The sequence below is a fragment of the Phascolarctos cinereus genome, unplaced genomic scaffold (genome assembly GCF_003287225.1).
Source record: "Phascolarctos cinereus isolate Bilbo 61053 unplaced genomic scaffold, phaCin_HiC Scaffold_726;HRSCAF=1367, whole genome shotgun sequence".
Classification (NCBI taxonomy): domain Eukaryota; kingdom Metazoa; phylum Chordata; class Mammalia; order Diprotodontia; family Phascolarctidae; genus Phascolarctos; species Phascolarctos cinereus.
Genome location: NW_027556098.1, coordinates 71,863,651 through 71,890,140, shown reverse-complemented (window position 1 = coordinate 71,890,140; position 26,490 = coordinate 71,863,651). Strand labels below are relative to the sequence as shown.

General features: G+C 38.0%; 1 protein-coding gene across 1 annotated transcript in view; it reads left to right on the top strand.

Annotated features, from left to right (window-relative positions):
• The window catches only part of LOC110203546 (uncharacterized), a 41,548-nt gene continuing 15,058 nt past the window's right edge, over positions 1-26,490 (top strand). Inside the window, exons 1-4 of the mRNA XM_078146132.1 lie at positions 1-150; positions 809-986; positions 25,029-25,102; positions 25,282-25,364. Coding sequence (XP_078002258.1) covers positions 1-150; positions 809-986; positions 25,029-25,102; positions 25,282-25,364 — 485 coding nt within the window. The remainder of the gene's footprint in view (positions 151-808; positions 987-25,028; positions 25,103-25,281; positions 25,365-26,490) is intronic.

Here is a 26,490-nt window from a genome sequence, read left to right as displayed (position 1 = left end):
ATGGAACATCTGGGTAGCATCACTCAGAGAGCCTCGCAGAACATGCACAAACAGCAAATAGGGAACTATGAAGAAGATCCAGTCAGGGATAGCATCAAAGAAATGTATGATCAAAAAAAAAGGATAATGGGTGAGGATAACCTTTGGATGGTGAGTGTGATATCAAGAGAAATAAGGCAAGACCCCCAGTGCATGAGATTTTGAAAACAAAACTGCTGGGGCAAGCAGTATAGACTGCTTTCTTAAATCAACTTTTAAATTCAAGTAATTAAGACCAGGGCAGCTAGGTGGCGCCATAGTGCATAGAGTGCTTGGCCTGGAATCCGGAAGACTCATCTTCCAAAATTCAAATCTGACCTTAAAGCACTTATAAGCTGTGTGACCCTGGGTAAGTCACTTAACCCTGTTTGCCACAGTTTCTTCATCTGTAAGATGAGCTGGAGAAGGAAATGGCAAACCAGTCCAGTATCTTTTTGAAGAAAACCCCAGATGGGGTCATGAAGAGTCAGACAGGACTGAAATGACTGAACAACAACAAATTAACCAAATGGTCTAACGGAACTAGAAGAGATCGTGTCAGTTACAGCCAATACACAGGATTTAGGAGTTCCACATCTGTCTTAGTGTTCTTGTATCAAATAAATTAACCATTTTTCTGTCAAATCATTTTTATCTGACAATGAGTAATCTTTCTTTTGTCATTTGGGTTGACTGAAACAACTAGCATTCTATATACAGGAGAAGGGGCTAATGTTTGGATGAATGCTGAAACAGTTCTATTGACCAGTTCTTCCCTCTCTCATCACAGGTTGTAAATTCTGAGGATGCAGAAATCCCCCGGACATCATTGTGTGGGTTTCTTCCATCCAGCCCCAAGGACACGTTGCACGTGAACCTGCCAGCGGTGACCCAGAATGTGCTCAAGGTCTCAATCTCTTGCAAGGGAGCAACAACTAAAGATGGGCCTTTCAGGAGAAGACAAGAAGGCAAAATATGGATTTGTTCATTTCTCTTTTGACATAGAGAATGACCAAATTAGCATGTTCTTCATTGAAATGACGTATTGTACACTCCTCAAGTAAGAGATTTAAAAAACATTTTCTTATTCAATTATCTGGGAGTTCTATATTTTTGTAAATAATCACCTATATTTTGTAACTAACAGGGAATATTTTCATTCTAAAAATCATTTTGGTATTTCACTCAACGGAAGAAATGAAAGCTAGTAATAGCCATATCCAAAAAATTGCACCAAATCACTAATTTTAAAAATGTAAATTAAAGCAACTCTGAGGTCCTACCTCCTATCCTCCAGACTGACAGAGATGATCAGAAAGTAAAATGATAATTATTAGAGGGAATTCAGGAAAAGCACACTAATAAATGGTTGGTGGAACTATGGGTTGGTCCCACGTTTCTGGAAGGCAATTTGAAAACATGCCCCAAATGCCACTAAACTGTACACATCCTTGGCCTAGCAGAACCACTACTAGGTGGTTAGGAGAATAAAGAGAGAGACAATGGACTAGGGGTACAACACCTGGATGGAAGGGGCCCGCCATTCATACCACCATCATCAATACCAATAGTGGATAAATCGCCATTGCTGAAGCAAGCAAGCATCCTAGATGAAACAGCACAGCACTCTGAGGGACAGACAGGATGCAGCCATGTTCTGGGCAAGTCAAACCACCTTGGTCACCACTTCCCCCCATACATTAGTAGAGATAACTCAGCAACTCAGCTCAAGAACTTTAGGAGTTAACCCTTTCCCCCGATGACTAGCCTTACAGCCATCTCTGAGGGGAACAATTCCTGCAGAGAAGGTATTTGATAAGTAAACTGAGTCAGGACAAAAACATTTCTATATATATTGTTCAGTCATTCATGTTTTTCTTCCTATCAGGAGACACTCAGTCATAATTTAGACTGCTAGTACTCAGGGGCCCCCAATGATGCCGGCTAGAGGTGTTGATGTTCCTGAGCCACATTCTTTGCAATTACAACCAAGAAGGGGTAATAGAGTCCTAAACTCCTTCACATTTTGAAGAAGTTCCTTTTCTGACTTTAGGACTAAAACCAACTAATGTTGATATGGTCTGTGCTCAGTGGATGTGTGGCTGGTGGTCAGAGCTCAGGACAATCTCAGACAGACACTGAGCACCTACTTATTCCAGTGGTTGGGGCCAAGTTCTTGTGGTCAGACCTAGGTATAGCTTTGGCTTGGCCTTTTCGTTCTAGTGTCAGTGAGGCCTGATGGCAAAAGGCCAATTGGAATAAGACACATGGAGTTATGACCTTATGGTTTAGTCCTCTGGGTTGAGCTGTAGGCCCATGGTTGGTACCTGGTGCGGTTATAGTTTGGTGCTCAAGGTGTGATGATGGTGTAGATACGGCCTTAGTATTGTAATCAGACCCTGGAGGAGCCACAGACACAGGATCTGGACATTTGAAGGTCGGGTAGAAGTGACCATGGTCTAGGGACCTATGTGTGGTAATGATCAGGTATTGTTCTTGACCATGGACCACATCAGCTAACTGTTTTGACTCTTGTCCTGACCTAGCCTATGAGGCCATGGTTGTGGCCTTATCACTGTGTTTTCAGCATGGTTAGTATGAGGGTACAGGCATGATCCTTTGATCTGAAAGGGGTAATGACATGTTTTTTTTTCCTGATAAAGTGGGGTATATGTTCGGCTCTGGACCAGTGGTCTTCTTCCTGTGATGATAAAATCCAAAGATTGGAACATGGTAAACTTGACTGGACCTTTGGGTGAAGGTCTTTGGCAGGGGACTGGACCTCAACTGTTAATGAAAAGACCATGTGAGTGAGGATAAAGAACCACACAAGTATAGCACATATGGGAAAGAGAACTGTGGAACATATGGAAGAGTACAATAGAGGTGTGACAATTACAGTATCTTGTATTTGTGCAATAATTTAAAGTTATCAAAGTACTTTCATAAGCATTACCTCATATGATCCATAACACGAGCCCATGAGGTAGTCATGACAGGTATTATTGTGTCAATTTGACAGGTGAGAAAACTTAGACATAGAGAAGTTAAAACAACTTGAGTCATAGATAATCAATAATGAAGTCAAGGATTTAGAACTAATATTCACAGAGGTCAACTTGTCTAAGGTCATAGTGCAGAGAAGGATTAAAACCCACATCTTTCAACTTCTAGAGCACTGAGCTTTCTGATTTTGAGGACCACTTAACAGGTTCAGGATCAGATGGATGAAAGTTGCAAAAAGAGTACACTGTTTTATAAGGAAAATGAATTATGGCATTCATAAAGAGAGTAGTGGACAAGAGTAGGGAATGATGTAATGGGGGCCCCATTTAAGATGTTTGAAAACTAGAGTCCTCATCTTTTGGAAAAAGTCTCTATTTTCTCCCCATTCACCTCTTGAAAGGTTTTCCTTGAGAAGATAATATATTAACAAATTTCAGAGTTATTATTGTCCCATAAGTGATAGTTAAATAACCAAATGTACTTAAAAGTTTTGCCTAGCCTGAGCTATTTCCCTTTAGATTCATTCTACATTGTCAATGTGAATCTCAATATATTAATGTAGTATAATATCCCTTCAGTTTTGACAATCTTCTTGAAAGTAGAAAAAATAGGGAAGCTAGTCATGGGCCTCTGATGTGCCTGTAAGTGACAAACTCATTTACATTGAGAACTGTTATGATAGAGAAAAGAATAATGCTACCTACCCTACCTGCAGGATTTTAGGAAGAAATGAAGCCTTAAGCTAAATAAATGAAGCTCCACAGGAGAAATTTAAAATATGCTGTGAATTCAGGTGGTACTTTCTTAGGCCCAAGAGAGTCTTTTCTCATTCCACCATCATAAATTACTCAAAACTAATTCTATATCCTTTTATTTAATTTTGCAAAATCACAACTTAAGATAACCCAAACCCCAGCTACATCTTTTTATTCTTAGTTTAAGTACAATGAAATTAGCTTTGTGGAGAATTGTGTGGCACTACCTAGGACAATTGGAAACTAAATAGATTGTCATACAACCAAGCTTGAGAAGTACTAGTTAGACTCTTCGACTCTTCAAAATCTGCCTTCTTCTCCTAATGAGTACTCAGAAAAGTTTCACTTGATATTAAATACTGTGAAGCCATGATGGTGAAGTGAAATCAAACATTTTTGCAAAGTTTTCCCAACAAACTTCTCCACCAGAAAAAAAAAAACTTAAAAAAATCAAAATTCTGTGTGGTAAAAACTAACAAAAGACACACTGGGTCATTTTTGCAGCCCAGGGCAGATTAGGAAGACTGAAAAAAGAGGTTTGCAGATACTAGAGTGAGAACTGGCTAGAACTGTAGCATGGAGGAAGTGGTACTCACTGTGAGCTGTGGGGGTGGCAACAGAAGGAGAAGTCAAGCTCCTGGGGATGGTAAAGGGATTTATCACCTGTTCAGGAAGAGATCCAAAGGGATCCCTTTACTAGGAATGTGCCATGTTCTAGCTCTGTCACCCCTTATCCAAATCTAATTGCAGCTCCAGGGAGGAGAAGAATGGATGTAGTCACGAGGAAATGGGTACCTGTGTAAGGACCTGTGTAAGGACCAGAGTGCAAAACAGAAAAACAGTAACCAGACCTCTCCCCCAATCATACCAGTTTGGAAGCACTGAAAACTTACAGGTACCCACTGAGCTGTGAGAACAGCACAAGCTCATATAAAAAACAAAAACATAAAATCAGGCCAGACATTCCCTACACCCTAAGAGGTGATCAGAGCCCACTCTAAGATAAAGACCAAAGCCAAGATATAGGCTGGAAAAATAATAAACAATAAAAGAACCTGACCATAAAAAGTGACTATGGTGACAGGGAAGCACAAAACACAGACACAGAAGAAGAAGACGATGACTTAAAAACATCTACAAGCAAAGCCTCAAAGAAATACAAAGATTGGATACAAGCCCAACAAAATCATAGAAACGCGAAAAAGAATTTTTTAAGAGCAATTTTTTTTTAAATATAAAAGAGCATGATAGGAAAAATTAGGAAAAGAAATGAGGGATTTAAGAAAATAATGAAATAAGAAGTGACAGCATAATTTTTTTTAAAAAGGCACAAATATACTGAAGTACATAACTCCTTAAAAATCTGAATTGGCCAAATGACAAAAGAGATACAAAAATTCATCAAAGAAAATATCTCCTTAAAAATTAGAATTGGGAAAGTGGAAGCTAATGGCTCCACGAAACATCAAGGAAACAAAGTCAAAAGACTGAATTGAAGAAAATATGAAATAATTCATAAGTTATATAAGTTACATGAGAAAAAAAGAGGAGAGATAATTTAAGAATTAATGGACTACCTGAAAGCTATCACTAAAAAAGAGCCTACACTTCATCCTTCAAGAAATCATAAAGGAAAACAGCTCAGATACCTCAGAATCAGATGACTAAGTAGATATTGAAGGACTCCACCAATCACATTCTGAAGAAATCCCAAAATGAAAATTTTCAAAAATATAAGCAAATTCCAAAGCTCCCAGGTTAAGGACAAAATATTGAAAGCATCCAGAATGAAGGAATTCAAATGTTGTGGAGTCACCGTTAGGATTACACAAGGTTTAGCGGCTACCACTATAAAGGAAAATACTTGGAATATGATATTCTGGAAGGTAAAGGATCTAGGCTTACAACAAAGATTAATCTACCTAGAAAAACTGAGGATAATTCTACATGGGAAAACTAGACATTTAATGAAATAGAAAAAAAATTTCAAGTATCCCTAATGAAAAGAGCAGAACTGAATAAATAATTTGATATAAAAACATAAGATTCAAGGGAAAAATTTAAAAAAAAACCCAATAGAAAAACATTAGCAGTAAATCATAAGGGATATAATTAGGGCAATAACTAGGGCAAAAATAATTAGGGCCTAGATAGAAGGCAAAGGTTTGAGTCTATTAGTTTGGAGTGATCTTGAAAGTAGAATAGAAGGGTGAGAAAGAAGGATGCACTGTAAGAAGGGGAAGGATGAATGGAAAAAATATTTCACATGAAAGAGGTGCATTAGGAAGAGTCTTTTTTTTTTAAGGATTTCTTAGACATCCCTTAACCTAAAATAAAGCCATTTTTGCATATCAAAAATAGTATTGGGGAAAAATGGTCTAAACTAATCAATCAAACAACAAGGATTTATTAAGTAGCTACTCTGCATCTGGTACTCTTTAGTGCATGGGGCTCTGGGACTTATGCTGACTTTTCATGAGCTTCAGGGTTTCCCTGCCTACTTTCTTTGGAGGGTAGGCTACCTTTCTGACTTGTACTTGGGGATAGGGAGTCCATGTTTGGCCTCACCTGGGTGTGGGGTTTAGCTGATGACCTGATCCAACTGTGGGCCCTTGCAGCTGGATTGCTATGGAAACATGGTCTCTCTGCTGGCAGGCCCTGGAGAGTGCCTTTACTACTGCAATGGGGTCAAGGCCTCTTACTGCTGGCTTGTGCTGGGAGTGGGGTCGCTATTGTGGGGTCTCCTGGTTTTCAGGAGGGTGGGACCTCTATGAGGGATTGCCCCTGGAGCCTTGCTGCAGGCCCCCCTGCTGTGAGGCTGCTGCTGCTGCTCTTGGACCTCCCTCCCCTCCCATCCCAGTGAGACAGACTTTTCCTGTCAGGCTGCTAAGCTGCTCCTGGGTTCCTACATCAATTCTGAGGCAGTTTTCTAGTTGTTTGGAGGGAAATTTGGGAGGGCTTCAGAGGGTTTGTTCTTCACTCTGCCATCTTGGCACTGGAAAAGAAAGTATTATGCAACTTAAAGGCAGGTTTCAGGTATGTGCTGGTTAACAGAGGCTCTCCAGAAAAAAATGCACACATATCAAGCTTAATATACATTACTATCATTTTCTCTGTCATTTTAAGCCCAGACACTCAAAAAAAAAATCAAGCCCTAATTTGTAGTGTTTGTTAATTTCTTTTCTGTTTTTCTTTCTTTGTTTTTTTTTTTGTTTTTTTTTTTTTTGGTTAGGCAATTGAGGTTAAATGTCTTGCCCAGGGTCGAACTCAGGTCCTTCTGACTCTGGGACAAGGCTCTATCCACTGCTCCACCTAGCTGCCCCTGTTAATTTCTGAGGCATAAATATTTGCATTGAAAATTTAACAAACTCTTACTGGTTGGATCTAGCTTCAGCACACTCTCAGACATCTCATTATTTTTCCAAAATAACCATTTTGGTAAGAATGTTCTTTTGAGAGGTCAGGGGTATTTGTTGTGAAGTGGTGGTTGTGTTAAAGCAAAATATATCAATAATTTTAAAGTAAAAATAAATTTTACAAAAGACAAATGCAAATACCATAACCTCCTCTTAGGCAAGAAAGGGAGGAGAGGAGTAGGAGAAGGAGGAGAGAGGAGGGAAAAGGGAGGTGAGAAGAGGAGAGGGAGGAGGGGAAGAAGGGAAGGGACAGAAGGAGCTGAGTTGCCCAACTGAGACTGGCCAGCTGGGTCCCCAGTGCAGCAGCTCGGACTACTCACAGGTTGTTGTTTGTCCTTCCTTCTCAAAGAGGATGAGGACACCAGGAAGATGATACCAGGATTTGCAAGTGAATTGTATTTAAGTGAGGGAGGAGGGCTGTGCAAGGTCACCAGCCTCACTTTCTCATCTGGAGGCATCTTTAATAAGAATTATAAACTTCTGGACCACTATTTCTTTAAACCGATTATCTATATCAGAGTTCTCATCTTGTGCCACATTTCTAGAAAGGACAATACCTTTCTTTGCATTTAGAAAGTTTTAGAACTGACCAGAAATGAATAGTTACACTTTGGTTTTCCTTTGAAATTCCTGGGACACATTAATAATATGTTGCATCATTTATTTAGTTACAGAAAGCTTAAAGGGTCTTTTATGCGTGGAAGTTGCACAACTAATTTCTGAAACTTGTCATTTCATCTTTTGCTTTTTTCAGTTCATTTAATAAGAAACAGAATATACTTAAGAAAATATTTCAAACCTCAAAGCATTTTAAAACTATAAAATTGAATAGGACGTTATAGTCCTGTTCTTACTGGTAGTAAGAGTGAGGAGGAAGGAACTGTTATTAATTATTGTATATGCAGAGTGTTTTTTTTATATAGGTAGACTGGATTTTAGACAACTATTGTCTTGAGTTTAGAAACTTAAGAAATGAGTCAGCAACCCAAACTAATAGGGAAATTGGTGTAGAAAGCCAAAGAAAGTTGGAAATGTTCAGTGTTTCTTGGGATTGTCTGATATACCAGCTCTACAAGGAGCTAGAAGCAGGTCTCTGGTCAGAGGAGCACTAGGAGCAGCAGGTTTTAAAGATCATAGACTTAGAAGTGGAAATGATGTAAGAGGAGAACACCTAGTCCATCCAACTCATTTTACAGGTGGGGAACCTGGGACCCAGAGGGGATTAGGTGACTTTCCCAAGATCGCACAGAGGCAATAATAAGAGGCAGAGCTGGATTTGAACTCAAATTTTCCAGCTTCAAATCATCTTTCCATTACACTAAGTGTATTCTGGCAGAAACTATCCTCAGAAAAGCATGGGAAGGCCAGGTTTGGAATTTAGAAAGATGCTCTAAGTCAAAAGGAGAGGCTAAATATCACCTTTAAGGTAACCAGCTCTTATTTCTAGGTAGTAAGTTTGTTTGGGTAAAAAAAGAAAAGAAAACTAGAAGCAAGGAAAGAGTTGAGGGTGAGGGAGAACTTCCTGGGGTCAGAACCATTAAGACATATGGGAAGAAATTCCAGAAGAGACAGCAATGTAAAAGGTTCTAGCCAAAAAGGCTTCCTCTAGAAGAGGTTCTGAACCTCAGGACTGTGAACTTTAAAATATGCTTATATTCCATTTGTTTCAATCAGCCAAAATCTGCCTTCTATTCTCTTTCCACCCCAAACCTTCTACACTGAGAACCCAAGAAAAACAAAATCCATTACAAGCATACGTAGTCAATCAAAACAACTTTCTACATTGGCCATATTGAAAAAAAAAATCTCTCATTCTGCCTTCTGAGTCCTTCTCCTCTCTATCAGGAGTGGCAAGTATGTTTCATTATTAGTTCTCTGGAATTGTGATTACTTACTGTGGTTCCTCAGTACTTGAATCCTTTCTGGATGCTTGCAATATTTTTATTTTGAAATGGGAACCCTCTATTTTGGCTATAATGTTCCTGGGAGTTTTCTTTTGGGGGTTTATTTCTGGTGATGGCTGGTGAATTCTGCATATTTCCACCTTGCCCTCTGGTTCTAATTGATGTGGGCCATTTTCTTTTATGATTTCTTGAAATAGGGTGTGTAGATCCCTTTTATTTCTTCATGGACTTCAAAGACTCCAGTCTTATTTTTTTTTTCTCCTCAATCTGTTTCCAGGTATTATTTTTGCTATGAGATAGCTTTTCCATTTTCTCTGTCTCTTGACTTGGTTTTAATATTTCTTATTGTTTCATGGGGTCACTACCTTATATTTGGTCCATTCCAGTTTTCAGAGAGTTTGTTGCTTGGGCAAGGTTTTATACTGCTAGTGTCAAGCTATTAATTCCCTTTCTCATTCTTTCTGCCATAGCTTTCAGTTCTTTCCCTATTTTTCCTGAAGTTTTCTCTATAAAAATATTTTAAAAAACTTTTTTGAACTCTTTCTTCATCTCTTTCAGACATTCTAATTGACTTTGTACCTAACCTAAGTCTTTTTTTGAGGTTTTACTCATCTTACTTCTACCTTCTCTCTGTTATTTATTTCCTATTTATCCTATATAGAGCCTGCTTTATATATATTTGTTTGCATGTTGTTTCCCCATGAGGCTGTAAGCTTCTTGAGAGCAGGGACAGTCTTTTGTTTTTATTTATATTACCAGTGAATAGTAGGTGCCCAATAAATGTTGACTGATTGGTAGCTGCCAAACTTGCTTGATCCTAACTGTAGCTCTGTGTTATTTAAACTGTTTCTTTTAAGCTGCTTGCTGTATTTTCTCTTTGACCTAGAAGGTCTGGATTTTGGCTACAATATTCCTGGAGTTTTCATTTAAGGATTTCTTTCAGGAGGTAATTGGTAAATTCTTTCAATTTCTATTTTGCTGTTTAGTTCTAAGATATCTTGGTAGTTTTACTTTATGATTTGAAATAGGATGTCTAGGCTCTGTTTTTGATCATGGCTTTCAGGTAGTCCAATAATTTTTAAATTCTCTCTTTTTGATCTACTTTTTCCAGGTCAATTGTTTTTCCTGTGAGATATTTCACACTTCTATTTTTTCCACACTTTTAACTTTGTTTTATTGTTTCTTGATATCTCATGTAGTCATTAGCTTCCACTCGACCAATTTTTATTACTAAGAAGTTATTTTCTTCAGTATTTTTCTGTGCCTCTTTTACCATGCTGTTAATACTCTTTTCATTATTTTCTTATATTACTCTCATTTCTTTTCCTGATTTTTCTTCTACTGCTCTTGATTTTTAAAATCTTTTTTGGGAGGTTCTTTTTTATCTTTTTCTTTACTATCCTAAGGATTATTTTTGTGTTTCTCTCCAATCTCCAATTTTCTTTGAAGCTTTGTTTGAAGATGTTTCTAGGCCATTGTCTTCTAAGTTTGTGTCTTGAGCTTCCCTGTAACCATAGTAGTTTCTTATGGTCATGTTCCTTTTTGATGTTGTTTGCTCATTTTCCTAACCTATTTCTTGACTTTGTACTTTATGATAGAGATGAGCTCTGCTCACCTCTGGGAGTGTAGGGAATGTCTGAGTGAACTTCTTTTTATGATGAGCTTCTGATGCTTTCACAACTCAGTGGGGTCTGTTTTTGGTGCTCATAAAGTAGTGTGACCTGGGGAGATCTGTGTTTGGGTTTCTTTCCCCCTTTTTAAATCAAATTAGTCAATGGTTTATCTATTTTATTGGTTAACTTTCACTTGACTAATTTTAATTTTTAAGGAGATTATTTTTTAATTTGGTGAGGTTTTGTACCTACTTTGCAACATGATTAATTCTCTTTTCGTATCTTTCTTATATAGCTCTTTTTTTAAAAATACTTTTTCATGCCTCCTTTAACTCATTTCTTAAGTCTCCTTCTTGCTTGGCTTGTGTCCTCTCTGCATTTTTTCGAGGCTTTGCTTGTCAATATTTTCAAGTTGTCTCTTGCATTTGAATCAAGATTCCTTGTCACTGTAGTAGCTCTTTATAGTTAAGATCTTTTTTCATTTGCTCATTCTTTCAGCTTACTTCTTGACTATGGAATTCCTATCAGTGTTGGGCTCTGTTCACTTCTCATGTGAAGGGAAGTCTGGCCTGAGCCTCCTTCCTTTAATTCCCTCTTGTGCTTTCACAGCCCAGTCTGAGGACCTGCAAGTTTTCAGTGCTTCCTAAGTGGTGTGGTCTGAGGAGAGGTCGTCTATTCAATGCCCTTCATATCTGAGCTCTGCAAATTAGGTCTGTTGACTTGTGATTCATTGAGTATCACGAGACTGCTGATGGACTCACTCCCTGATAGGCCAATGGGAGGTTTGTAGGTTCAGAGCAATTGATCTGCTGGCTCTCCTTTGGTCTTACTCTCTTGGTGCTGGTTTTACCACTGCAGACTTATATGCTGGGCTAAAAGGTAAAAGAATTACTACTCTGTTCCTGGGCTCGGTGACACACGAGGAAGTTCCTCAGTTTTGTTCCTTGCTTAGTACTCAGCTGGGCACAGTGCTCCCTTAACACTGTTCCTCTCCATCCTGGATCTGGGACTGGCTGATGGGCAACGGTGCTTCTGGATGACTTCTGTTCTTGGACCCAGTGCTAATTCAGGGGTCCTCTGGGATCTTTTCTTGCCCTGGGGCTCCCATCCTTGTGCTCTATCTTGGCTGCCTTTCTGTTCCTGGGCTGTAGAATGCTCTTAGTACCTGCCTCCACTGCAGCTGTGCTGGCTTTCCAGGCCAGCCCTCACTCCAGTGCCGCAGAATTCTCTCTACCTTCCTAAGCTTCCTTAAATTGGAAAAAATAACTCACTGTGAATTTTTTCCTGGCTTTTCCAATCCAAATTCTGTGTAATACTTCTTCTAGGTTGTTTTGGAGATGGTATGCTGGGTAAACTTGGCAAAAAAATGCTACCATCTTGACTCCACCCCCACAGCACTGACTTTGCATTCTCACAACGGAGAATTGACTTTTGTGATTGCTTAGTATAAGAACAATGGAAGGCTTCACTGAGACAGATTCACAGCAGGATAGGAGCACAGGTGTATTGTCATTACATAAGTGAAATTATTGTAAGTTCCTAAATGGTCCACATAGATTGTAACTCAACAACCACTTCCTATTTGAGGAAAAATCTAGGAAAATCCATTTATCTTGGCAAGCCCCAGCAGAAACCACATCTTGGTCATGAAGCCTTACTATGAATGGACTTTTTGTCACCAGGCAAACCTTGTCTCAGAGTTACTGTTGTCTCTCTCTGCTGTTGTTGCACCTCACTTCTTGATTCTTTGTCTTTACATATCAAGGCTTAGTTTGGCTGCCTTGGGTCTCCTTGGTCCAAGAGCAAGTTTTCCTCTTCCAGTGGAATAAAGAAGGCTTTTTGCCTTTAGCTTCTGTGAGTTCTTTGGTAATTTATTTTATTTTTCAGAGTTGATGTTGGTGTAAAGCTTTTTTTTTTTTCCATAACCTCTAAGGTTCTTTGGTAATTTATTTTTCAGTGTTGACAATTGGTGCAGAACCTCTGTGAGCTCTTTGGTATTTTCAGGGTTAACAGAATTAAATCGAGTGACTGATCAGAGAGGGATTGCAGGGATCTCTTTGCTGGTGCTGAGGCAGGATTCTCTTGCTTTGACTGTGCTTGGATCTGGGTCACAGTTCTGGGTGGTGGTCCTGGGGTGAGGAGAAGTGCTGGCGTGGTGGAGCTTGTAGTGGTGGTGCATAGAAAATCCTCCTCACAGTTCCAAGGCAGAAAAGAGTGCTTGTGGTCACTCATAGACCAGAGCACAGGCCAGGAAAGGAGTAAACATTTCACCCTTGATCGTACCACCTTGGAATAACTGAAAACTTACAGGTCCCTAAAAGTATCTCTGAAAACAGCTGCACAAAAGCCTTGAAGCTTGAGACAGTACACCCTCCACCCTGGAAGCAGAGCCCTACCTTAACAAAGAATTCAAAAGTCAAGTACTTGGCTGGGAAATTGAGCAAACAGCAGAAAAATACTCAGACTATAGAATCTTATTTTGGTGATAAAGAAGATCAAAACATACAACCAGAAGACACAAAGTCAAAGCTCCTACATCCAAAGCCTCCAAGAAAAATATAAATTGGTCCCAGGCTTTAGAAGAGCTCAAAAAGGATTTTGAGAAGCAAGTAAGAGAAGTAGAGGAAAAACTGGGAAGCCCCCAGTTTTGCCATGAACATGCTCAATGAGCCTTGGGCTGCTGTGAGCTCTGCCATCCCCTTGGCAACCAGTGAGGAGCCCAAGAAGCCTGTAAGGTTGGACTGGCCAGGGCAAAGAGGAAGTGCATCAGCCAGCTGGGCTGGGGGTGTGATGCAATGGAAGTGATACAAGAAAATCATGAAAAACAAGTTAACAACTTGCTAAAGGAGACCCCAAAAATACTGAAGAAAATAACACCTTAAAAAATAGCCTAACCCAAATGGCAAAAGAGGTCCAAAAAGCCAATGGGGAGAAAAATACCTTAAAAAGCAGAATTGGCCAAATGCAAAAGAAAGTCCAAAAGCTCACTGAAGAAAATACTTCCTTCAAAATTAGAATGGAGCAATTGGAAGCTAGTGACTTTATGAGAAATCAAGACATTGTAAAACAAAACTAAAAGGATGAAAAAATAGAAGATAATATGAAATATCTCATTGGAAAAACAATTGACCTGGAAAATAGATCCAGGAGAGATAATTTAAAAAATTATTGGACTATCTGAAAGCCATGATCAAAAAAAGAGCCTAGACTTCATTTTCAAGAAATTATCAAGGAAAACTGCCCTGATATTCTAGAACCAGAAGGTAAAATAGAAATGGAAAGAATCCACCTATCACCTCCTGAAAGAGATCCCCAAAGGAAAACTCCTAGGAATATTGTAGCCAAATTCCAGTGTTCTCAGGCAAGCAGCCAGAAAGAAATAATTCAAGTATTGTGGAAACACAATCAGGATAACACAGGATTTAGCAGCTTCTACATTAATGGACTAGAGGGCTTGGAATATGATATTCCGGAGGGCAAAGGAGATGTGATTCAGCCAAGAATCACCTACCCAGCACCACTGAGTATAATCCTTCAGGAGAAAAAAATGGATATTCAGTGAAATAGAGGACTTTCAAGCATTCTTGATGAAAGATCAGAGCTTAATAGATAATTTGACTTTCCAATATAAGACTCAAGAGAAACATGAAGAGGTAAATGGGAAAGAGAAATCATAAGAGACTTATTAAGATTGAACTGTTTATATTCCTACATGGAAAGATGATATTTGTAACTCATGAGACCTTTGTCAGTATTAGGGTAGTTGGAGGGAAAAAATTATATGAGTAGATAGATTGATAGATAGAGGGCACAGGGTGAGTTGAAGATGAATGGGTGATGTCTGGAGAATAAAATTAAGGGGTGAGAGAGGATTATACTGGGAGAAGGAGAAATGGAGAGGTAGAATGGGGGAAATTATCTCACATAAAACAGAGAAGAAAAGGCTTTTACAGTGGAGGGGAAATGGCGGAAGGTGAGAGGGAATGAGTGAATCTTATTCTCATTGGAATTGGCTTAAGGAGGGAATAACATACACTCAGTTGGGTATGGAAAGCTATCTTACCCTACAGGAAAATAGGGGGGAAGGGGATAAGAGAATGAGGGGATGATAGAGGGGAGGGAAGACTGGGGAAGAGGGTAATCAGAAGCAAACACTTCTGAGGAGGGACAGAGTCAAAAGACAGAATAAAATAAATGGGGGGAAGCAGGATAGATGAAGGGAAATATAGTTAGTTTTCCACAACATGACTACTATGGAAGTGTTTTTGCATGCCTACACAAATATAACCTGTATTGAATTGTTTACCTTCTCAATGAGGGTAGGTGGGGAGGGAGGAAGGGAGAAAATTTGGAACCCAAAGTTTTAGAAACAAATGTTAAAAAATTGTTTTCACATGACACTGGGAAATAAGAAATACAGGCAATTGGGTATAGAAATTTATCCTGCTCTACAGGAAAATTGAAGGGGAAGGGAATAAGAGGAGGGGGGGATAGAAGGGCAGGCAGATTAGGGGAAGGAGTATTCGGAATGCATGCTGTCTTGGAGTTGGGGGAGGAATGAGATGGGGTGAAAATTTGGAACTCAAAATCTTGTGGGAGTGAACATTGAAAACTAAAAATAAATAAATTAATGAATCTTAAAACTTTTTTTTAAATGGAGGCCACTAAATGATACATAAGGATCGCTGAGGGCCTCATGTTGACCTAAAGAACCATTTATTAATATTATTTATAGTTTATTTAGTGTGTTATTTCTCAATTATGTTTTAATCTGGTCTCACATGCATATTCTTGCCCTGTGTTTGACACCTCTGGACTAAACCATAAGGCGCTTGAGGGCAGGGACTGGTTGTTTATCACAAGGGCCTAGACTGATGCCTACCACATAGCAGACCAGCAACAGAGGTCTGTTGATTAGATAGGTGGAATTAGATGGGTGCTTTCTGCTAGGGAAACTTATTCTGACTGAGATTAGATGAGACCCAACTGAAAGACAATGAAGTCTGCATATCAACTGTGTAAAGGTGGTAAAATTGAAATATTAGGTAAGCCCTGGGGCTGAGATATCTACCAACCATTATTGGAGCATTTTGGATACTGGCTGACTGATATAAACTCTAGAGAAAATGAAGAGAGTTGACCTCAACTCAGGATAAAAGCTTGATTACTCCCTCAAGAGGCTACCCCCTCAACAGCCAGTAAAAGCTGCTGATTGCGTCACAGAACACTTATGATGTTATTTGTATCACCAGGGTAGCAGTGGGGGCAGGGTGGTAACTAAGGGGCAGGGACTGGGAGAGATCATTCCTGAAAAGGAATTAAGGAGGTAGGATGTGTGGTGTTGTTGGGATGATGGCAGTTTGATAAACTGTGGAATGTCATGTTATAGAGTGGTTTTGCTGTACATTGTTATGTTGTGGAGTGGTTTGCTTTGGAATTGGTGTCTTGTGGGTTACCGGCTTAATGTTATGAGGATTTTTGTTATGGAGTGGTGTACTGTAGAATGGTCACTTTGATCATCCATAAGACAGTCTTTCAGATCCTGTATATGCTACTTTTCTCATAAGCCATTTCTTCCTCATGATATATAAATTTGTCTTAAATTCTTAGAGAACTCATTGACATTTTGAGGCAGAGGCATAAGATCATAAGATTCTAGAGGGGATCTCGGAGATCCTAGGAGTTAACCCACCATATTTTACAAATGATAAAACTAGGGTCCACAGAGGATTAGTGAATGGTTTAAGATCCAATAAACTTGAATAGTTTGTTGAGAACTCACTAGGCAAAAGGTGCTGTGTGCTAGAGATACAGTTAATTTATCTGTTGTTCACACTTTTGTGTTGAAGCCTTCAATGTATACTAGTAATCTATTTGCAGGTAGGTGGTACAATGGATGGAGTATTGTACAGTTTCCTCATTTATAAAATGAAGATAATAATGATGCCTACCTCCTGTAGTGGTTGTGAGCTTCAAATAAGATAATTGTAAAGCACTTTGAAAATCTTAAATCATCATACAAATGAGAGCTATTATCATTATTATTATTATCATTATTACTTTTTATATGCTTATCTTTGTGTTTGACTTTCTACATGGAAAACAATTCATTCAATGCTATTGATATGAAAAGGGTGAATGAGGGGGGTATTCTCTCTATATAATATATTTTTATTAATTGATTTTTGTTCATCCCTCAACATCCGTATGATATCCAACACTGAGATATCCAGACTTCTGTTACCTAATCCTGGGATGATCTCTCAAAAAAAAAATTCATCCAGTAAAAGCTGCTGATTGCATCATAGAACACTCATGATGTTATTCTGTATCGCCATGGCAGCAAAGGTGGGGGGGGGGCGTGGAACTAAAGGGCAGAGCCTGGGAGAGAACATTCCTGAAAGGGAAAACAAGGAGGGAGGTAGGACATGTGGTGTTGTCTGGATGGTGGCAGTTTTCAGAAGGTCTAAAAGTAGGTCAGAGGAGAGAAAGTGGAGGCACTTGAGTGTTTGCCTTGTTGTTTGTCCTTTGTTTTTGAAGAGAACCAGTGATATCATAAGAGGAATGTCCTGACTTGCACGTGAACTGGATTCAAGTGAGGCAGAGCTACACAGTTGTCAGCCTTAGTCTCTGTTCCAGAGCCATCAAAGTCCAGAGGCAAGACAAAAGTCAAGACAAGTGGGATGCAATGAGTGACTTTGGCCTTTCTAAATGAAGGTCATTTCCCAGGCCTCAAGTTTGTCTGAGGCAAAGGCTTTCTGAAGGAGGTTTGACAAAAAGCAGCTTAGAGATTTGGAGCAAAAAGTAGCGAAAATCTTGCTTAGCTCAAGAAAAAGTTGTTTTTGTTCATTTTTATGTATGGAGAAGATATGAGTGTGATTGCATAGGCAGGGGAGGGCAAGACCAAGTGAGTAGGGAGAGACTTGAGATTATAGAGAGAGTGGGAATCATCCTGAGGACAATCTCCAGGAGAATATGATGGGGAATGGGATCAAGGGGGCAGGTGGAGGTGTTTGACTTGGCAAGGAGAAAGAATGGCTCGTCTTCATGCAAGATAGGAGTCAAGAATTAAATAGGTGTGGAAGACATCTGAGTGATAGAAGAAAAGGAGGAGAAAAAAATCTTATTTTTTTAGTGGAGACTGATGTGAGGGCCTTAGCTAAGAGGTGAAGGGGAGACAGTGTCTAGGGAGGCTTAAGGGGAGGATGAAAAAAGGTTAGATAGCTGTTGTGGTGAGTATGACAGTGAATCAAATAAGGATGTGTAAAAAGTATCACCTTTTCTGTATCAAGGGCCTAGTTGAGGTTATGAAACATAAATTGGAAGTTGACCCAGTTAGCCTGTTTTTGTGCTTCTTGCAATATGAATGGTTGGAAAGGAGGTAGATGCTGGAAGTCGTCTAAGGTTGGTGTTTGGCAAGAGGTTGTCTGGGATAGAACAAGAGGGCAGGGGATTCAAGAGTAGGGGATATCCTATAGAGTTGAACTGGCTTAATAAAGCATTAAGATGAAGGGGAAAGTACAAGGAATATTTGTACATGGTAGCCAGGGATGTAGTGTCAAAAGGAGGGGGAAGTTAAGAATCATTGGTCAGGGCAGCTAGGTGGCACAGTAGATAGAGCACTGGTCCTGAAGTTAGGAGGACCTGAGTTCAAATCCGGTCTCAGACCAAACACTTACTAGCTGTGTGACCCTGGGCAAGTTACTTAACCCCAATTGCCTTAAAAAATTAAATAAAAAATTTTTTAAATTTAAAAAAAAAGAATCATTGGTCTAGTGAGAATCCAAGGGAATCAGATAATGCTAACTATTAAGAAATGAATGCAGGGAAACTATCAGTGGATGGCTCATGGTTCTAGTTGGAAAGCTAGAAATTGGTCTGGCTAATTTTCTTCTTACTGTTGCTTAGATACTTTTCTCTTCATTATTATTATTTTGTGTTTATAGGTGAAAAGGAACTCCAGTGGGGTTTTTTTGTTTGTTTCCTCTTTGAAAAGAGTCTGAGAAAGAAAACAAGTTGGATGGTGGGTTTGGCCTTGACCTCATGGGCAGGATTTAAAATCATTCTGAATGGGGCTAATTTTGCAAGCATGATAAGCCACTACACAAATAAGTGGGTTCAGGAAAAGTGCTCTTAAAAATGAAGAAAAATTACCTCCAAAAATATTGCCATGACCAAACTAGCATTGAAATGAAATGAGACTTGTAACGAAGATTTTACAATCTCAACTATTAGATTTCAAACTAGTCTGCAATACAGGGCATCATTCCATTACCTTATTCTTGATCATTTAGAAGGCCTTCAATAATTTGTACAGTAAGCCTGTTGTAAACATACATACAACTATTTTCAAGTCAAATCAAATCAGTAAGCATTTATTAAGCTAAATTCTCCTAGGTCCTGTGCTAATACATGCAGAGGGATATAAAGAAAGGGAGAAACAGTTCTTGATTTTGAGAAGCTAATAATCTTATTAGGCAGACAACAAACTTGTGGATCATATACAAAAAAGATCTATACAAGAGAAACATGAAATAATCTGAGAAGGGGGATAGTCCTTCATTTTAATTAAAAATGAATGATAGGGACATCCAGTGCCAAGATAACAGAATGAGGAAGGAACCCTCTGAAGCCCTCCCAAATTCCCCTCCAAAAAACTAGAAAACCATCTCGGAATTAGTCTAGGAGCAGTGAACCAGCTTATCAATGTAGGAAAGGTTTGTCTCACTGGGGCGGGAGGAGAATAGGGTCCAAGAGCAGCAGCAGCACCCAGCCAGCTTGACAGGTAAGGGGGTCCTCTCCTAGCCTGGGGCAATCTACCAGAGAGTTCCTGCTGTCCTCTCCTGCAAACCACCAGACCCCTAGACAAATGAGCAGTCTGTGGTGCAGCAAGGCCCCACCCCAGCGACCCCACCCCCAGCACAAGCAAATTATATTACAATAAATGACCATAGTAATCTATTATATGATAAACCCAAAGATCCCAGCTTTCGGAACAAAAACTCATTATTTGACAAAAACTGATGGGAAAACTGGAAAACAGCATGGCAGAAACTAGGTATAGACCAACATGTCACATCGTATACCAAGATAAGGTCAAAATGGGTACATACACATAAAAGGTGATACCATAAACAAATTAAGAGAGCAGAGAAGAGTTTATTTTTATCTATGGCTAAAGGAAGAAGTTAGGACCAAAGAAGATATAGAGAGCATTAGAAAATTTAAAATAGATAATTCTGATTTTATAAAATTTAAAAAGTTTTTGCAGAAACCAAACCAATGCAGCCAAAACCATAAATAAGGAAAGCAGAAAAGTAGGGGAAAATTTAAAACAAGTATCTCTGATAAAGGCCAAATTTCTCAACTTTGTAGTGAATTGAGTTAAATTTATAAGAATAAAAGTCATTCCCCAATTGGTAAACAGCCAAAGGATATGAACAGGCAGATTTCAGATGAAGAAATTAAACCTATTCATATGAAAAAAATGCTTTAAATCATTATTGATCAGAGAAATGCAAATTAAAACACCTTTGAGGTATCACCTCACACCTGTCAGATTGGCTAATATGACCGAAAAAGGAAATAATGTTGGAGAAGATATGGGAAAACTGGGACACTAATGCACTGCTGTTGGAGTTGTGAACTGATCCAACCATTCTGGAGAGCAATTTGGAACTATGCCCAAAGAGCTATAAAACAGTTGCATACCCCTCAATCCAGCAATACCACTGCTAGGTCCATATCCCAAAGACATCCAGAAAAAGGGAAAAGGATCTATTTGTATAAAAATATTTATAGCAGCTCTTTTTGTGGTAGTTAAGTTTTGGAAATCAAAGGGTACCCATCCATTGGAGAATAGCTAAACAAGCTGTGGTATATGATTGTAATAGCTTATTACTGATGATTTCAGAAAAACCTAGAAACACTTACTTGAACTGATGCATAGTGAAGTGAATAGAACCAGAAGAGTGTTGTACACAGTAATAACAATATTGTTTGCTAAAGAGCTGTGAATGACTTAGCTATTCTCAGCAATACACTGATTCAAGACAATCCCAAAGGACAAATGATGAAGCACACTATCCACCTCCAGAGAAAGAACTGATATTGAATATAGACTGACACAAGCTATTTTCCATTTTCTTTTATTTTTAGATTTTATTTTTATCTTCTTTTACAAAATGAATAATATAGAAATATTTTACATAATTGCACAGGTATAACTTATATCTGCTTACAATCTCAGAGAGAAATGGTAGGGGAAGGAGAGGGGTGATAGAATTTGGAACTAAAATTTTAAATTAAAATGTTTAAAAATTTTTTTAAAAAATGAATGATAGCCATGAGACCCTGGGAACTATCTTTAGCAATAATTGAAATTGGACTATACTATAAGCCAATTCCTGATTCTTGCTTCCTAGATATAGGAATGCAGGAATATACATTCAAAGTATTATTATAAACAGTCCTAACATAGGTCCAAAAGTACTTTTGAAGAATGGAAAGAAATAAGAAATGCCAATAGATTGCCAAATTGTCAAAGACTTGAACTTGTAAGGATTTGCTCTACAGCTAAAATTAAATTATTTATGGTACAGTTTTGAATTTCAAAGTGGAAATTTCCCTGAGATGAAGCTCTGTCATATAGATTTGAAAAGCAAAAAACAAAAATAAAAGCAGTAAGCAGAAACAATGAAAAACCTTACCTTCAGTATATTGATTTCATCACAAGAAAGGAAAACTTGGTCATTCTGTTTCTAAGTCTGAGGCTGATTGCTTATTTACCCCAACTCATCTAGCCTCTATGCTCCTAGAACTTTCCCTTCTTCCTGGACTATAACAATTTCTTTAGCTGCTTACCCTGAACGTTTCAAGTATTTGGTAGAGATTGTCCTCTTTTCTTCAGTTTGTATTATAACATTAATCTGCGTATTGCCATCCAAAATCCCCAGAAGTCAAGATATTAACTGGAAGTCTATTTCTGAATTGTTTGTCTCCTGACCCAGGGCCAGAGTTCTTGATGGGACATTGTCAGACACCTCAAAGGAATAATTTACCCCAGCTTCTGAACATAGTATTTGTTATTTATGAATAATGTTAGAAAAAGTTGAAACAACACACCAATATTTGATTGGAGGGGATCTATATGTTGATTACTCATGTGTCTTTATCTGCCAAAGTCCTTTCCTTTTCCAGTGTCATTTCCTTATGCCTTATGGTAGCATGAAGATGGACTTCATTTTGATCCATCTACCCAACTGGAAAATCTTTGAGTATGGGCCTAGAGATGAATACAATGTCTGTTATTCTTGGAAACCCTCCTTAAAATGTCCAGGGAAGAACAGGATCCCCAAAAAGGCCAAAAAGTGATGAATTTATTTCAGCCACACTGATCTTCTAAAACTATTTATTAATTTGTAGAGAGGTGGTGATCTGAATGTATGTAAGGCGTAGCAAGGATAACAGTGATGAGTCAATGAAGTGTCTAAGTCCTATCCTTTGATTTTCTAATTTTGTGCATGTATTGGTCTGTTGGGTCATAAAAATCTTAAATTGCAGTTTTAATTACATTTCAGTTCTGTTTTTTAAAGTATCCATATATTCAACCAGATTGTTACAATAGATGATACCAATCTAGTTGGATTAGGTGGTGAAGAAATCTTCTCTACTTAAAACAAAAATCATTTTCTGTTTTGAAATTTCCATAGCAATGTGTTCACATGGGAAAACTGTGGAGGAAGAAAGCTTAATTAAAAAAAAATTTCCTTTTCCACCTACTTTTGCTAGATGTGAATGATCCTCCTTTTCTATTCAGTAGATCACAGGATTTTTAGGATCCATTTGTACCTTCCTTTCTGAACGCCCCATCACATGTCAAAAAAAAAAAAAACCAAACCTGACTTCTCCATTTTGGTTTCTTTTTAGCTCATGAATTTGTATTATATTGGCAAATGTTTAGCTCATGAATTTATATTTTCTTGGCAAATCATTGCTGCTTGAAACTAAAGAGATTTTGGAAGACTGAAAGCTTATGTACATTTGCTTATTCAGCTTGTTTGCATAACTACGTCAGTCTAAATGCCTAAATTAGATGTGGATATTTTGAACCTAGAATTGAAATTGGACAAGAACCACCTGAGGTCAAGACATAACTCATCGTACTCCTCAAGTTGTCAGAGGAAAGGAAAAAATATTTGATGGCTTCAGTCATGGATCAGGTATTATATGAATTAAATCAAAAAGATGCAAAAATTCATAATTCTTACTTTTTTTCATCACAAGATGTTACAAATGAATTTGTTCCTTTAAAAAAAAAGTCTTCTTTCCTAGTCTGAACAATCTTAAACATTAGTGACTATCTTAATTTATCACATGAAGTTTTTTTAAAATTATTCTCTCTTTATTCAGTTTTATTTTGATGCCTTTGGGTTTGCATCCTAGTCTTTCCTGATATGCACTCTCACCATCATTATTGAACTATCATTTGTAATACAGAATGAGTTAAGTAAAGCTGAACAACATAGCAACTGAATCTGATCCCTGTGCTACTTTCTGCACCTGTAGCCCCATCTTGTTCTCTTCCAAGAGGAACAAAGTGTGTTTCACCATCTTTTCTCCCAGACTAGGATTTTTCATTACAATTACTCAGAATATGTTGTTCAGTCATTTTCAGTCATGTCTGACTCATCACCCCTTTTAAAGTTTTCTTGGCAAATTTATTGGAGTGGACTGCCATTTCCCTCTCCAGCTCATTTTACAGATGAGGAAACTGAGGCAAAAACAGGGTTAAGTGACTTGCCTAGGGTCACAGGGCTAGTAAGTATGTGAAGGCTGGATGTGAACCCAGGTCTTCCTGACTCCAGGCTAGGCACTATCCCCTACTGTGTCACCTAACTGCCCTATCACAGTATGGCAGCCTTTTATTGCTACTTTCTTTTACCTTAGGGTACCTTTAATTTAGTTTTAAATAGTCTCCTACTGCTTCTTACTTTACATTAGTTAATGTGGGCTTTCTCACGCTTCTTGGAATTCATTTGTTCAGGCTATTCTAAATCAATGGACACCCACTTTGTATCCAGACAAGAAAGTATGGATAGGTAAATAACACTATATAGATAGATATCTATATCTATCTGCTTTATCTGATTTGGATAAAAGGTGGATGTCCATATTTTTGTGTGTGTATGCGTGTGTGTGTGTGTGTGTGTGTGTCCTTGATTCCTGTCTTTGATGTCTTTGCGGTTTCTCTTCTTATTCTAGTTGAATTGATTTTGTTCATGCAAAATCTTTCTTAATCAAAGGTAGTCTAAGATTTCAACTTTTTCTGTTATGATCACCTCTATCCTTATCCCATATTTTTGGTTATCAGTGTGCCCCCTAAAGATAGCTCTAAAAGTCTTCTCCATTTTTCCCTAATTTTGAATGCTGTATGCTAGAGATGAGTGCTATGTCTATTATCCTTGGAACCCCCTTAAAAAGTCCAGGGAAGAAAAGGATTCCCAAAGACACTAAAGAGTGATGAATATATTTCAGTCACACTGACCCTCTAAAACTACTTATTAATTTGTAGGGAGGTGGTGAGCTGAATGTGTGTAAGGTATAGCAATTATACCAATATCTTCTTGATATTAAAGCTATATATATTCAACTTGAACTCATTGTGATAAATTGCATACATTTTCCTGTTCAAACCCTCACTTCTGTCAAATTGATTTCTACTTTTCCTTGAAGTTCTTCTAGAATACAGAATTCTTCCTCTCTCATTTTTGTTCTTGGGTTTATTAAACCCTGGACTGCTGAGTTTGGTTACTTCTGAGACTTCCTTATGCAGTCTGTTCCATTAATCTACCTTTCAAAAAAATTTTTTTGGAAACCATTGTAGTGCTAATTTATGATGGTGCAATTTGAGACCTCTTAATGCTAGACCCCTTTTATCCATTCTGTTTCCATTATATCCATTGAGATTCTTGACTTGTTCCTCAATAATCTCTTATTATTTCTTTAATGTCTTCTATTCTTCACCCTATCCCTAATGTTAACACCGCCCCTCCCCCCCCACAAGACCTCTCTCTACACTATAAGGCCCTGAAGATCATGGAGCTTTTTATTTTTATCCCTCAGGTACCACACTCAGGGCTTACATTTAATAGATACTTAAAAAACTCTGGTTGAATTAGTTGCATTGAATTATATACTTAGGCAGATGCATAAGTAGGCTCTTCCTTCTTATTATTGTAAATCTGTGCTATTGAACCCTGTGTGCTCTTTACAAAGTTTACTGACATTTTGAAATGTCCATCTTTTGTCTCATAGACAGTAGTGACATTGTCTTTGGAAGCCAGATCAAAGTACATATTTCATCTTTACAGGTTGAGTCTTGGAAAGGGGTATGAAAGAATTGACTACTGCCTTCTTAACAAATCATTCCTGTCAGATTACATAATCACTAATCTTCAGCACATTACTGGAGTAGATTCTGTTTCTTGATTTTAAGCATGGTCTTATCTTTATTCCCTTTGGGGACTATATTGTAATTATGCTTTCTAAACATTTTCTCCATTTAAAGGAAAAAGTCGGAGATATCGAAATCACCAATGAACAAATAATAAATGAAAATGTTGAAATACTATTAAGGCTCTGGACTAACAGGTACACTCATAAGTTTCTACTGGGAATGCCTGTAGTTTTTGTATGACAACAATCTGGTAGAAGATAGTGAAAATTTAAAAATAAAAATAATATACTTTTACCCCTGTAATGCACTTCCTGGGAACATTTCCAAATGAGAAAGTATTATTTTTTTTAAATAGCTATATATATGTTCGGTGGTATTTATGGCATAGTATTATTTTGTTATTGACCCTGGGTGAGTCATTTAACCTCTTTTTGCCTCAGTTTTCTCATCTATATAATAGGGATGATAATAGTACCTATTTTCCCAGCATTGTGGTGAGGATCAAATAAGATAATTGTAAAGCACTTAGCACAATTTCTGGCACCTGGTAACAACTATATAAAAATTGCTGTTGCCGTTGTTGATATTATGGAAATAGTGTTGCAAATGGGGAAGGGATGAATCATTTCTGGCTTAAGAATCCAGTGAAACACTACCATGGATTAAAATCAGTATTAGAAATAGGGGAAAAAAATCTGGAAAAATGTGAACTATGATGAAAGCAAATAGAGCCAGAACCAAACTAAAAACATAACAACAACAATAACTCTACACGAGAGACTATGTTTTTCATAAAATAAAAGGGGGAGAGAGAAAGAGAGAGAGAGAGAGAGAGAGAGAGAGAGAGAGAGAGAGAGAGATATGAATAGAGAAAAAAGGAGAGATAGAAGAGAGTAACTTGATAAGTTGGAATAGATATTATGTATAGGCTAAAAACCAGGTACTCAAATGTCCATCATTTTAGAGTATTGTTTAACTGACTTTGCTAATAATATGTAAATTGATGTTCAAAATAAATAACATAAACATTTCAAAATATGATGCCTATTTCTTAGATTACTAAGAGTGGTGAGCCAAATTTTTAACATTTCTAGATTTCTTCAATGGCCAATATATAATTTAGACTCCTCACATTTTGTGGTAATGGAATTATGATGCAGTTTCTGATTGCATCTTTTCAACACTTCTTCAATGTTTGTCTTAAATGTTGACATTTTTTTATTGGAGAATTCAGAGAGTTCATTGCACTCAATGATTTCAAGTAGAAGTACAGAACATTAACAAAGCAGGTACCATGTTCAAAGAACTCTAGTCACCCCA